The sequence below is a fragment of the Melozone crissalis genome, unplaced genomic scaffold (genome assembly GCF_028551555.1).
Source record: "Melozone crissalis strain CALT ecotype California unplaced genomic scaffold, PUWL_Pcris_2 ptg000002l_1, whole genome shotgun sequence".
NCBI lineage: Eukaryota > Metazoa > Chordata > Aves > Passeriformes > Passerellidae > Melozone > Melozone crissalis.
In genome coordinates, this window is record NW_026535780.1 from 13,843,605 (window position 1) to 13,858,750 (window position 15,146).

Below are 15,146 nucleotides of genomic sequence, written 5' to 3' on the forward strand. Positions count from 1 at the left end.
TTCTCAAAATATTACTTCTCTCTAGATGCATTTATGTGATGTTCAGTCAATTACAAGCTTGGAATAAAACCTCCAAGACACTTTCCTTTCCTTTGATATTGATTGTATAAAATAGAATATGCACTTCACTTACACTCATTGACTAAAAAGGAGAGATGTTCAAATGAGAAGAGACTAAGACCTTGGAGAAACAGAAGATAAGTCTCAAAAGAGTTGCCCTTCCTGTACATTTGTGAACTCTACTGCAATCTGAATGTAGAAAATAGGTAAGAGTCCTGATGATGTACCTGTACTTGCAGGAAAGATCCCATCACATGCATGCATGTGCATGTATCTATAAAGGATGGCACATGAATGATAAACAAAGGAAACTAATGATACTGAAAATTATGAACAGAATATCTATATCCAAAGTAGCATCAACAAGAATGAATGAAAAAATTGCTTAGTGACAACAGAGAAAATAATAACTATGGCATCCAATTTATCTCCCATTGGAAAATGGCTTCCCCAGTCATGTGGTTGAATGTCAATTCCACAGTTTTCTTCTGTCTTTTGTATCAAATACTTAGCAAGATACCACTTTGGAGAATTCTGCAAAAACAGCTCAATATACTGTTCTCCTAGGTACAGAACTTATTGTAAGGAAATGAACTCCATGTACATTTAATGATGTGCAACCTGTCACCTGTGCGCGGTTTCGTACAAATAAATCACATAAGCCTCAAATTATGGATTTGTCAGTCCCACAGTATTTTGCTTGATGTTCTATATAATATTGCAATTGTGGACTGATGAGTAATCAATCTAGCATATGAATGCAGACACTAATTGCCTTAGTGAATTCTTCACAAGACAAGGGGTCTGGGTTATGTTTTTTTGTACATAGAAAACAAAACATGATAGGTCTTAGTCCCATACAGTTTTTTCCACTTATTTGTAGCAAAAGAAATACAAAGGAAAGAAAGCTTAATTGAGATTATACTCCTTATCCAATCAATGGAGTCACATAATTTTGGCCCCAAAGAGGCAAACTATATTAAAAGCACAGGTTATTTGATCACCAGTCTTCCTCATATCCTCATTCTATGATTTGATACTTTGAATAAAATCATACCCTTATGTATGTGGATATAGACCAAATTGTAATGCTTTTCTGTTGGTGTCACACCTAAATATCAGGAAATTACCTGGTACACAAAATAGCATAAGCTGTATACTATTGACAATTTTTTAGTGACTAATACGAAACAGAAAATACAATACATGGTATTAATTAAATCTTCAAAGTGTCTTAGTTGAAACAATTTCAAGGATTTGTATCATTTAATAAATATTTTTCTGTCTGGTGCTCTACTTTGATCAATAGTTTACTAAAATTTCAATGAAAGAGATTGGATTAACCAAAGGAAAAAAATATAAGGAAGTTAGGGAACCTTTTCTGAAACAGAAAAGTAATTTTATTTATAATATTAAGAACCACATAAGTAAAATTTTGCACTTCCAAATTTACATTTCTGTGTACACAATTACAAATATTTGTAATGGACTTCTTCTGCAATTAAAATAACTCATCGGAACTGAAAATTTTATCCAGAAACTTCAAGCAGAGTGTTCAATTTTATAATTCTTTTACAGAAAACATAGCATCAGATTTTTCAGATTTAATGAATAGCTTTTCCACATCTAAAATTAAAATATGAAATTAAAATATTAGTCTGAGACACACAACATTTGAAATTTGGAACCCTATCAGCTTGATCTCTCTGAAATGCCTTGTCACAAGTCAGACAAAGTCAACTTTACATATGTAAATTTAGGACAGGTGAGTAGACTTTCTATTCATAGAAGTGAACAGGGTTTGGACAAACTATACTGCATGGGGTTTAAAAATCAGGTTTTTTAATCTCAAATATAATTAAAAGAAGTTACTTTTATGGTGACATGGTGGAGAGGGATTTGTTTATTCATAATGCTAAAAATACTTACAATGTAATTATAAGTCACCAATTTCTTTTGATATCTCCTTTCAGCTGTCACTTATTAATACTATAACTCCAGGTCTCTCTAGCTACAAGTCATTACCAAGGCATTTTACATGGAAGAATTAACTCATAGTATTTGCCTGCATAAAATGCACATACCATCTCTGCTACTGAAGTGAGAGATGGCAGCTACTAAGTTATTGCCATTTACAAACTTGTGACAGGAATGAATTTTGTTTTATTGAAAGACATAAATGGTCATTCCTTTTACTAATATCTGCTTCTTAAAAGAAAGGTAACAGCCAATAGAAGGAAACAAATCTAATAAATGGTTTCTTTCTTTTAAAGCCTCTTGATGCTATAAACAAAGCAAACCCACCCCCAAAATCAAACAAAAAAAATCCAGAAACCAAAAAAGAAAATGCACACCAATACCACCTCCTACAAACCTAAAATGAAACCACTGAGCTAAATTTACATGTGTGGACATCCACAGATATTTCTGATAGGAAAGTAGTGCTCCTGAAATCTAGAAATCCAAAGGATTCTGCTCAAAGTTGAAAGAAATCAGCAAACCAGAGTGTGAAAATATTTTAGATTAAAATTTCTTTCTGCTATGGAATAGACACAAGGAAAAATAAACCCTATGTTAGTGACTTCAGAAAAATGAAAAAGTTATATCAGGAAGTGATCCCTATACCAGCAGTGGTAGGAAACAGCATTCTGAGAAAGAAACCTGTAAAATTCCCCATATGCATTTGCAAATCACCTTCAGGGTAAATATATCAGAAGTAGAGATCTTTGTTACTGGAAAACTGAAGAAAAGAAAAAAAAAATAGAAATACAGGAAGGTGTTCAGCATCAAAAGAATCTTCCTAAATATGAATGTGGCTAATAGGTCTGTCTTTGAACAAAAGAAATCCCACCAAAAAACAAGACAACAATGAAAACAACCAAAAACAATAACAGAAAAAAGAAATAAAAGAAAAAAATTGAACACAAAACATTCAGAAGACACTGCGGTTATAAATCATAAATATAGAAAGTTGACTTGCAAGCATTTAATCATCACAGTAATCAATGCAACCAATATGATGCATTATAATTCTAGACTGGAAATTAATATTGTCAGACTTAGTCATGCAAGCAGGTATCTGCCTCAAGGGTTCTAGGCTTTTTCTATAGTATATAGAGGCAAGTAACTCCAAAGGGCTGTTCATCCAGTCTTAAAATAAGAAGGAGCAGCTAGCTGCAGTTTGACAGTAAATCCAAGCATTTTAAGGCATATCCTGTTATATAAGAGATACTGCTAGAGCATCTATTTACAAAACCCTTCTAAAACTCAAAAAATATTTACAGTTTAGTTCTGCACTGACTGCATTATAATACTCGAAAATGCTCTATCCTGTATGCTGCTTAATTAGTCAGAAATGTGACTGCACTCTGAGATCTGAGCAGAATGTATTCTGTAATGCTGATTCAGTAGTGCAGCCATTAGTGGTGAAATTATGGCCTGCTAAAGATGAATACAGATCCTTCCTTTCTGCATGAAAGCTAAATGGCACCTGAAATGTTAAAGTTAGCAGAGAGAAAACTTTCCTGTAATACCAGAATCAAAGGCCATTGAAATCTGTGGAAAGGATTTTATTAATTTCATTGGGATCTGATCTAATATTACACACTTCAGAAATATTAAAGTTATTAAAAATATTATTTTAAACATGCACACAATTTTTATCAGCAAACGTTTTACATTTTAGTGTTCTTACTCTACTTTCAGTTCTCTGTCTTTTTTCACAGCTACTACTTTAATCTTGGTGACATGAAGTGATATCAACAGATGAAAATGTTTCACTCTGCCTCATATTTTGCTCTGACCCTGAGAAATACAGCTCATGTCTCTGGCAAGGACATGATTGTCCCCTTCACTTTCTCTTCACTTGTCTTGAAGGTTTAATTTTCTATTTTGTGCAGAATTTACCGTTCAAAAAAAAATTACTGCTGATTTAATTGGTGTTTTTCCAGTATGTACTGGGCTCCCCATGCTCTGTCTCTTTCAGCTGAGAGAAAATATACTGCAACAGGCATTTCCTGTTTGCATATTGCTACTGGCCTGTTGTCAACTTTTCACACTTTTTTAAGGTTAGACCTCTGGCATTTGTTCTATAGCTACATAGGCATTCACATGCCATTTAGACATGTTCCAAAATCCACATATTTTTGTCTACTGTTGAATCACCAGAGGTTCTTATTTTCCTTTTACACATATATACAAAGTTTTTCAAATATTCTGCTTTATTATACATCTTTTGCTACTTTGATTTTCAGGATTTGTGGGCTCTGTTTTCTATCATGTTACTTCATTGAAGTCTCAAAGAAGACTGCAGAAACTGAAAAGCTGTAATGTTTAATTAAGAGATACTGTTCTGGTAATTTGCAGAGGTCCAATACAAAAAATGAAAGACATAAAGATACATAAAAGAAATATTAGACCAAAATTCTGCTATGCCTAGTGATGACGTGAAGTCATTAATTTCTTTGTTTACATTAGATGTATAAAAGAAGCTGTATACTTTCACTAGCCTTGGATAACTGGTGGAAAGTAGAGAAGAACAATCAGGCTGAGTTCTCTTATTTCATCTGAAATTCACCATTTTTATTTCTTCCTCTCAAAGTAATGCACAATTTTGTTAAATTTAAAAATTCATCCTTGTCAACCATAAAAAAATCTCCAGTATTCCTTAGTTTAGCATAAAAGAAATAATTTCTTAGCCCTCTACTCTGACTTCGTGAGACCCAAGCTGAAGTATTGCATCCAGCTTCATGGTCCCCAGCACAGAAAGGGCATGAGCCCATTGGAGTGAGTCCACCAAGATGATTAGAGAGATAAGACACCTCCCCTGTGAGGAAAGGCTGAGAGAACTGGGATTGCTCTGTTTGGAAAAGAGAAGGCTACAAGGAGTCCTAGTTGTGGATTTCCAGTACATGAAGGAAGCCTACGTGGAACACAGAGACAGACTTTTGACCAGGGCATGGAGCGGCAGGACAAGGGTCAAACTGAAGCAGAGCAGGTTTACACTACATATTAGGAAGAAATTCTTTACTATGAGCATGGTGAGGCACTGGAACAGGCTGCCCAGAGAAGCTGGGGGTGACCCACAACTGGCAGTGTTCAACAGGCCAGGCTGGATGGAGCACAGGGAAACCTGCTCTGGGGAAAGGTGTCCCTGCCCATGGCAAAAGGGTTGGAGGGTTGGAACCGGATGGTCTTTAGTGTCCCTTCCAACCATTCAATGATTCTGTGATTATTTTCTTACAGAAAGAGATTATGAATGTTTAAACCATCAAAATAGTTCTACTATTGCAGATAAAAACAAACTTTTGGGGTTTATTTCCTCCACAAAAAGGCAAGCTGACAAAAAGAAAAAAAATAGACTAATTAACATAACGGGCAAGAAAAATCTCATTGTGATTTTTTTTTCCCTTTGGATCCTCTAAATTTTAAAAAATTAACAACAACTTCCAGGACTTTTAAAGGATTGCTTTGGGCAGCCCTAGAAAGAAACAATTCTAATATTACCTGCTTTAATACATAATACAAATTAAATATAATTTTCTTTCTACTTTTTATATAACATTACATCTTTAGGTTTTTCCATCCACCCTTTAATTTGGTGAAGGATGCTATCTCACCTGCCTTTTGTATCTCCAGACAAAAATTATTTTTCTGATTATACTGGATGACTTATAGAGGAGTAAAATATCAATTATACCACATTATCAGTGGTGATAATTTTTGCTCATTAAATGACAGATGCAAAATTGTGCAAGAACAATTGATAAAATGAAATAAAACACTGTAAGGAACTAATAGGAAGGTTTAAACCATTTTTGGAAACACATTTTTATTTAAAGGGTAAGAGCATAATAGAGAAGAAAATAAAGCATTCAAAGTCTTAAATGAGTTTGAACATAAAATATCTGTTGTCATTGAATAACATTCCTCTTGAGGTAAAAGGGCCAATAATCCAGTTAAATAGTCTTACTTCACGAAATGGCAAGAGGAAAGTAAAAGCAGATACCTCCCTTGTGTGAGCTTTCTGTTGGTTAATTACAGTGTAGCTAGAGTATAAAGACACCATCTGTTTTACTCAGACAATATTATGTACTCAAAGAAAGTATATGAATACTTGGAACAAAGTTGCAAAGAATTGTTCTTCTCTTTCCTCCATCTACTCAAATATTTCTCTTTTTTGGTTAGTGAAATAATATGTTATTATTATAGAGCAATAGTGTTATTCAGGTTGTGTAGTTATTTGCACATTACTTTAAAATCTTTACTTTAAGAAAAAAACAAAACAAAACAAAACAAAACACCTCTGTTTTTTTACTGAGAATATACACCCCAACTGTGCCACATCAACAGTTTGAGAAGGATCACTCTGATTTTGAGAATCTGGACTAAAGACAAAGAGAAATTTTGCTGAGGCACTAAAACTTCTCGGTTTCTTTAGTGTCGTTAGAACTCAACAGACTGCAACATCATGGAGAAACAAATAAAATGCCTATCAGATAATTTTGTAAACCCTCCTTTCACATAAATCAATGTAAATGCATCAGTAGCTGTTTTATAACTTTACTCCCATGTACTATCCATTTTTCCTTGTAACTCCATTATTATTCTGCATCCATCTATTTTTCCACTCAGCTTCAATGACTGCCTAAATAAGTCCAGTGCATATTGGTCTCCCTCTCTGGCTTCAACATTAAACATAAAAGCATGTCTGATAATGGAAACACACATGTGAGAATCTCTCAAACAGGGTCTGGAAGAGAGGAAGTTAGTAAAATGGCAAAAATACCTTGGAGCCAAAGGATTAAAACCTCTATTCACAGCTTCAAAAATAAGCTGATGGAGCAGAAGCACTCTGTCACTACAAATAAAATATCTTTCACTTTGTACTCTCATTTACATAATTCATCCTTCCTTTAAATTACTTTATGCACATACATGTATTTGTCATACACATGGAAAGAGTAAGAGTAGGCCTAATACAGGGGGTAATACAACTACCAAGCACAGGAAGCACAATGAGGTAAACAGTGTTAACATTGAGTCTCTGTGTCAACCCATGTTAGAAACATTGCTACCACTACACAAAATTATATTAGACTAGTCTTTGCTAATCTTGAAAAAATATATATAAATTTCACTGACCCGAGGAAAAAGAAGGTCAAAATGGACCTGGCTCAATGATTTCTTCTGTTTCAGCAATAAAATGTCTAAAGGGATTTAATAACAGTTAGGCAACTGTTTAGATTTGTCATCCTGCTGCCTGTAATAAGATGATATAGCACTAGAAGGCAAAAGGGAGAAGGACATTGCTGTTCCTGTGGAGCTCTTTCCTGTTTCATCCCATACAATCACAAAAGAAATGAAAACTCACCACAGATATCTCTGAAAGCAGAAACTTACTGATTAGAAAAGGATGGAGATTTTAGCATGCCTACTTCACCTCCTTTGTGAAAAACACTAATCATAGTTATAAGCATTCTTGCACTGTCCCAGCTGCCCTTGAAGACCAACACTAGCAAAGAACATGATATTTTATTTTTGTTTCTTTCTTTCTTTAAGATAAAAAAATATTTTTACAACAAATCTTTAAGTCTGTGCCACTTTTTTCCCTTAAAACATCAGAAATGTAGTCACTGATTTCAAGTGTTTCTAGCACGATTATTATCTGTGAGTGAATTCATCTTATAATAAATTAAAAATTAAATTAATCAACTTACTTGAAAACTGTATAGCAAATCCAGATTTACTGATATAAAAGTCTGTGTCAAACTGGATAGTTACTATGTTGAGTGTACTGTGAATGCCATCAGGAATAAGGGAGCCACTAATTTCTTTGAGCAACATCTCATTCTCAGGCGGACCATCCCAAACTCGAAGAATGTCATGGGACGCCTCAGTATCAAAAGCAAGAAACTGGAGACTGAAAGAACATAATGATTTATTGTCAGCTTTAATATTATTCAAAAATAAAACTTTAACAACAAAACTAATCAAGCAACAGAAAAAAAAAAACAAATACAATTTAACTCCAAAGGGCAATTTTTATAATGTTTCATACATTTATCTTTGAATGCATGACAGCCCAATACAAAAATGAATTTGAAAGAAAAAAAAACTTAGAATATTTGAAATTGTCCACCATAAAGTAATATATTACTTTAGCTATTCAAATAATCTATAAGTATCTATACATTCTTTTCAGAAGAGAGTTTTAGTTTCAGTTCTTCTAAAACAATATTATATATCACATTCCCATCAAAACTAATTAACTAAAAAGAGCTGTGAAAATGCAGGTTGTGTTGTTTTGTTGTTTTGTGGTTTTTTTTAAATGTAGTCTTTCACTAAAGATTTCTTCTGCCTCATGCATTTCACAAAATTATAACCAATTTTAAAGCTCAGTTTTCTTTGGATAATGCTTATTAAAAATCAACATTTTCAACACAAACTTAAAATGCCAAAACCTGTGATCTGCATCTTAAACTTTTCACCCATAACCCCTTTTTTTTTCCTTCACTCTAGAGAGTGATTTGGTTATTATGATTTGATTATAAGATTTGATTATAGTGGAAAATATATAAAAATTCCAAATTTTAGGATTCATTTTCAGTACCTGACAATATTTCCTGGGTCTACTTCAATCACCCACATGCAGCGCAGATTGTTGTCATAGGGAAAAGGATAGCCAGGAGACAAGATTCTTCCTGATGACTCTCCTTTAAACCGTCCTCCACATTCAGCTAATAAAAAACATTATGGAATGATCTTAAAGCTAATCATCTGAGCAGTCACTATATACATTTACTCTTTTGTTGAACAGGTTACACAACTAAATTGACCATATGCCATAATATTAAAAAAAACAAATAAGCATTTCATCCCTTGCTTCACCTACTTACCAATCCCAATTTCCTCTAAATGAAGATGAAAAAGAAAGATACAATAATATTTAACTCTTGTCTTCTTATCACTATCCTATGGGAATAATTGAGCATGTAGATAGCTGCAAAACTTATGAAGTTATAGTAATATTGTAAAGAAATAGGAACGAAAAAAATACAAAATAACTTTTCTATCTCTTAATATCTTGTTTTATTTAATTTAATCTATTTCACATAAATATAAGAGATTTTTTAGCTTATTGATATTTATATATAAGTAAAAAAATACTAATTTTACAATGTCTTTATAATAAAACTTTTTATGTTGATCATTTTCTGACATTAACTAGATTTGCATGTATTAGGACTTTCCATATGCACAAATGTTTAAGAATTGCTATCTGTTTTTAATCTAGAAAGACTTAGGTGAGGTACATGCAGAGAGAACTATAAGTGCCTGTGTAAATAGATCTCTACACATATCAGATCAGATCATACACATCAGATTTTACATAGATATAAAAATCCTTACAATATTTTTTCTTTCTTGCATTTAAAAAAAAAAAAAAAGGTAAAGAAACAAAAAAAAATAGAAGAGTGTAATACCAATGCATGATGGTAGAGGATAGTCCCACGCCCTTCTTTCCCCAGTCATACACTTTAGAAGGCTACTTCCATGGAGTGTGTAACCTGGATTGCATCCATAAATTATAGTACTCCCAGCAAAATGACCTTGGTCACTAATTTTATATCCAAACTGTGGCACACCAGGGTCCTCACAATGTGACAGCTCAAAACCTGTGTGAGGAATAAAATGTTGTATTTACAGAATCAAACAGATAAATACATTAAAGAAATCCAGATTTTCTGGTTTTCAGTGGAAATAATTTTCAAACTACATATAATAACATCTTTAGGATTTCTTCTCTGTTATTAAGCATTCTAAGTAGGATAAGTGCCTATACACCTTTCCCAGATTTCCAGAGCATGACCAAGCTGTGTCATAAATTCAATTTTCCTAAGAGTTCAATTTAAGACATAAAAAATCCATTATAAAGATCAATAATTTTTTAAATTTTATGATGAATTATAAACTAGAAGCTAAAGGGACTGTCCACTTGTCAATAGAAATTTAAAGGTTCATAAACAAAACAACAGCAGATTTCTCATTATTTTGCATTGTAACAACAGCAGCACAATAGCACCTGTGGCAGCAAAGAAAAAATGCTATTTTTCATCAATCCCTATGCTAATCTTTTTTTTCAGAAGTTCGTAAATTTAAGAACTACATGCAGGAATCAATGAAAATCATAATAGAGAGAACTCAAGCCTAACAAATTGGACATTTTTGAGACTTAAGAGACTGGAAACAAGAAGAAAACATAGTAACAATGCATTGCATGGAAACAGAGAGGTATGCTAACTTATAGGGAAAAATAAACTGCAATTTGGGAGAAAAATTTTCTATTCCAAATCAAGTTTTCTGTTATTAACTGAGAAGCAACTTGAAATTTCACTTTCTTCCTAATCAAATAATTTTACCAATACCATGTGGCTTGGAATGTATATAGGTAAAAAAATAGAGCCTTTGTATCAGATTGCTATTCCTATACATAGGTAATATGGGAGGAAATGAAGGGATTTTCATGTCTACTTTGTTCAACAAATCATTCACACAGTATCTGTCCATCAGGTCAACCATTGGTAGCCTTTCACAATCTCTCCTCAGATGGTGCATTACTATTCTTTATTGAAAAAAAAAATTCTTTATTTTATTTTACAGGCAAAATACTTGTAAATGCATTGTAAATGTTCGATAAGGCTGCTAAGGAAAAAGGAAACAAAACAAAAAAAAATATATCAAATGTTGCATCTTTGTGGTTCTTCCTTCAGTTCATTTCATGTATGACTGAACAGATCTCAGCCTCCACAACCTCTGAGCTGAATTTTTCTCATTCCTGAACTGTTGTTTCTTAGTACAGTGTGTGCTGCAGAAGCTCTGACAGACATTGACATGAGTCCCAGATGAAGAACCATTTTTCATAATGCTGGTCTGGACACATTTTGACCAGTTAAAATTACCTCTCTTCTAAGAAAACTTCTGACCATGCTGCGAAACGAAGTTAATCTGCCTTGATCCCTGATATATCCTCATTTCTGGACAGCCTTCTTACAGACACAGAACCAAAGTCAACTTTTTAACTGATCACCCTGTTGAGGGTGACCAGGTACCTGCACTGCCCAACCACAGGAGCTAGCAGTATTTCTGCAGCCGTAACTGCGTGTGACCAGAGCAGGCAGAGGGTGTGGTGCCTCAGCCAGGGCCTGGTGGAGCGGTTTGTGGGGACAGCACACAGGGAGAACGCCTCTCTTGAAGGGTGGAGCTTCCATGGCCTTCACAGAGAGACTTGAACTCCTTGTAACTCAGCAAAGGGGCCCTAGTTTTTTGGTGCTATTCCAACCTGACTAAAGGCAGAATGATGGACACTTCTCAGAGCACAGGCTGCAGCTCTGACTGGGAGGTCTGCACCATTTCTTCTGGCTTTTGGATCCTCCCAGCGCTCAGACTGAGCACTTGTATCCAATCTAAATGTGCCCTCTTTCCATTTAAGGCCAGTACCCCTCCTGTTATCACAAGTCCTTGCAAAGAGTCTCTCCCCATCTTTCTTGTAGGCTCTCTTTAGGCACTAGAGGATCCTAAAAGGTCTCCCCAGAGCCTCCATGCTGAAGACCCCTAAATCTCTTAGCCTTTCTTCATAGGAGAGGTGTTCCAGGCCTTTGATCATCTCTGCTACCTTCTTCTGGACTTCATTTTTTTCTTTAAATTCTACCACTATCAACAAAAGAAGATTCATCACTCTTCAGGTTAAGAATTCTTCAGGCTAAGAAAGTGTACTCTAATATGAATATCTCAAAAGACAGGAAATGTTATTGATAAGGTTCAAGTGCTGGGTTTGGTTCTACCTGTAAAAATATGAAAAATTAGATTTCTTGACACTTGTATAGTAACACACCACTGATCATCCTATTTTAATCACTGGGTACAGTCCTATTCTATCACACGCTCTTACAGAATGTAATTATGCAACTTTCATCTGAAAAGTAATTACATACTCTTTTATTATCTTGAAGTATTTTCCTTTCATACTGCAAGAATTATGCTATTGTTTATCAGAATTACTTTAAAAAACATTATGTTGAGCCTTTAAATGAACAATTTTTGAACAGGTGAAAAATGAATGATTTGAGCACAAGGACAAAGAAAATATGTTGATAGCTGCACTACCAAATTACCTTATAACACTGTCCTGTTTGAAAAAAATTAGTTCTACATAATAATTCAGTGATGGCAAAAAAATAATACACTAAAAAAGTCAAATACACAACATGTCAATAGTCATGTGCTACAATTTTCAGAAACAGACACTTGGTAAAGTAGATGTATACGGCTTCTTCGGTATGCCCTCTAAACTGGATATCAGAAATATTTTTTTCCTCTCCTCATCTTCATAGCTGAAGTCCATATATAGGGGTTTTTTTAAGAACTTTTCTTTATCATTTTTGTCCTAAACAGTAATCCAAGCTTAGAAACAAAAGCAAAGTAAATATCAGAGATTAGTCTTAAGAAGGAGAATTTCCTTGTGACTTTCTTCGTGAAGCAATGCTTTTTGGTTGCATCTTTTAAACTACTCACATACTTCAATATTTTTATGTGCTAAAACAATTAACTTAAACTTACCCTGTTTTTTCTTATGCTCTCCAAAATTGAAAAATACCCCTCTAGAAAAATGACAGCAATTTATGTACCAGATAAAATGTCAAAGCCAGCTTTCAGTACGCTGTGTGTTTCGGGGTTTTGTGAGGTACAGCAATGAAAGCATATTGTTTTGATAAGTAATTTGTTGTTAATTTCTTCCATAATTGTAATTAACTGCATTTTCATCTTATGAGTGAAGAATTTTCATTCCATTAAAAGTATAAATCTATTCCTACTTAAATACTTACTGGTATACACAAGCTGAAAACCTTCATCAGTGCCCTCCATGTCTGAGTTAAATTCCAGCCATAAATGATTTGAAGTGCTACTTAGTGTCAGGCCTCTTAATGATGCCCCAGTATATGCTCCCAGCAGGTGAGCAGTGTTGTCTTTGCCATCATAGATCTGTAAAATATGTGAGTTTTACAGTTACGAAGAAAGAAAAGAAAAGAAGATATCTTTTACTCACAAAACAATTCTGTACATCTGCATTAAGAGGAAGAACAACTTTGTCAAGGGAGATCTATTGCCAGCCAACCTGAAGTATTGTTTAGATATACTATTTGCCTCTCTTGACTTCGGCTGATTTAGGTGTGGTGAATTTTCAAGTGAAGTTTAAAATGTGTCAATTCATTTTTTACATGACAATGGAAGGGGGCAGAGGTGCCACATCAGCTCAGGTTCTTGAGACCTCTGTGTTTTCTCTTTTACAGTCAGCATTGTCATGCTGATCACTACCTATCAGCAAACGCGTATAATGTGTATCTGCCTCCAGTCTGAGGGGGCAGAACAGAAAATCTCACATATTTGGTCTCTTAAAGAAACCTGAGGTGGCTTTTTATCCTGTGAAGACAGATTAAAATATAACCATGAAGTAAAAGGAGACTAGGAAATAAATTTAACCACTGCTTCTGTAAACTGAAAGAGTATGTAATATATATGTAAATCACAGTACTGCATTTTTATTATTTATTTTTCTTCAAGTGTTGTTCTTTTCCATCTATCAGAATAATAAATATATAGAAAAATCTTCTAATAATTCTGAGGAAATTTCCCTACAAATCTGGTTGCTTTAAAACTCCACAGGTTGCTGTATTCCTGTAATTCCTAAAAAAAAATCCTATAATTTAACTATAATTGCTCACCCAAATATTATTTCCAGCAGGATTTATTTAGGGACTTCTACAATAACTAAAACATTGATTGATGTGTTTTATGAAAAATTTCATTTGCAAATGAGTAAATTGACCTGTGAATAATTTTCAAATTGCAATAAGGGGAAATTGTAAAGCCTTATTAAAAGATACTGAATCGTCTGCAGTTCTAAATTCTATTTAATTCTATTATTTACAAACAAAGTTTGAATTTTTAGACAGGAGTCTTCATCAGAATGAAATCATAACAAATACACCAGCAATAGAAGTAAGACAAAAAGAAAATGTGAAGTATTATGATGCCTGTTCCCTATCTGTAAGAATGAGTTACACACCTAATTCCTATTTTCCAGAAATCCTCATGTCTCTAGTAATAAAAAAGACTTCACATTTAATGAAATGCTGAAATAAAACAAGTAAATGACTTCTAGCTGTGTGTAATGAGTAAAATAATTGTACAGGAGTTTAAGATGCATGACGTGACTAGACATAATTCCTTGGTTTTTAGTGACACAAGCAAATAAATTCCAGGCAAACTTAAATTTAAAAGCCAATTTCCTCATATGGACTAAAAGTAAGAAACCAGGAAAGAAGGAACAATTATAATTAATGCATATCAACCAAGAAATAATTTCAATATATAAAGCAGTATTAAAATAGATGTCTTGCCTTTCAGAAAAAGAAAAAAAGCCCCAAAACTAACCCAAATAATAAAAAAAAAACAAAACTAAAACCAACCCAAACCAAAACCAAACAAAAAACCCCACCCAATCCAGGAAAATAAATCTGAAATGCACTTTGTTTTGTTTTAGCAACTGAAAGGAAAATACCCTTTTCAGGAGAATTGCTGCTATCCAGCAGAGATATTTACATCATGACAGACTTAAACAAAACCCAGTTTGAACCTACTTATAATTAATAATAACCGAGGATTCAGGATTTATTTTAGTTTTAAAAGCTATGTAAGAGCAAACCATTTCCTGCTATCTGTGTATCACTAATACTTAACCAAAGGAATCTGGTAAGAAGTGATACTGACTATTTGCAATGTCTCACACAAACTTTGAACAAGCCATGTCATGATACCAATTTTCTTCATGTTAGAATTTCCCTAGACACAATTTATTGCCAATTTTGTTAGGTGTTCTACCACATTAAATCTTGCACATTAGTCCATTGACATCTCTCATTAGTTAATATTCATTCTATTTCATGTGCTAACCAGCTGTCAAGCTGTATGTTTTTAATCCTATATAATTTCTATGAAGGAACAGAATTTAAAGTATCTAACACTTC

At 33.7% G+C, this 15,146-nt stretch overlaps 1 protein-coding gene across 4 annotated transcripts in view; it reads right to left on the reverse strand.

Annotated features, from left to right (window-relative positions):
- CSMD3 (CUB and Sushi multiple domains 3) overlaps positions 1 to 15,146 on the reverse strand; it is a 586,421-nt gene that overhangs the window by 191,102 nt on the left and 380,173 nt on the right. For all 4 annotated transcript variants that reach the window (XM_054290025.1, XM_054289307.1, XM_054288554.1 and 1 more), the window contains 4 exons: positions 12,945 to 13,101; positions 9,546 to 9,737; positions 8,672 to 8,798; positions 7,779 to 7,981 (listed from right to left, as the gene is read on the reverse strand). In XM_054290025.1, coding sequence (XP_054146000.1) covers positions 7,779 to 7,981; positions 8,672 to 8,798; positions 9,546 to 9,737; positions 12,945 to 13,101 — 679 coding nt within the window. The remainder of the gene's footprint in view (positions 1 to 7,778; positions 7,982 to 8,671; positions 8,799 to 9,545; positions 9,738 to 12,944; positions 13,102 to 15,146) is intronic.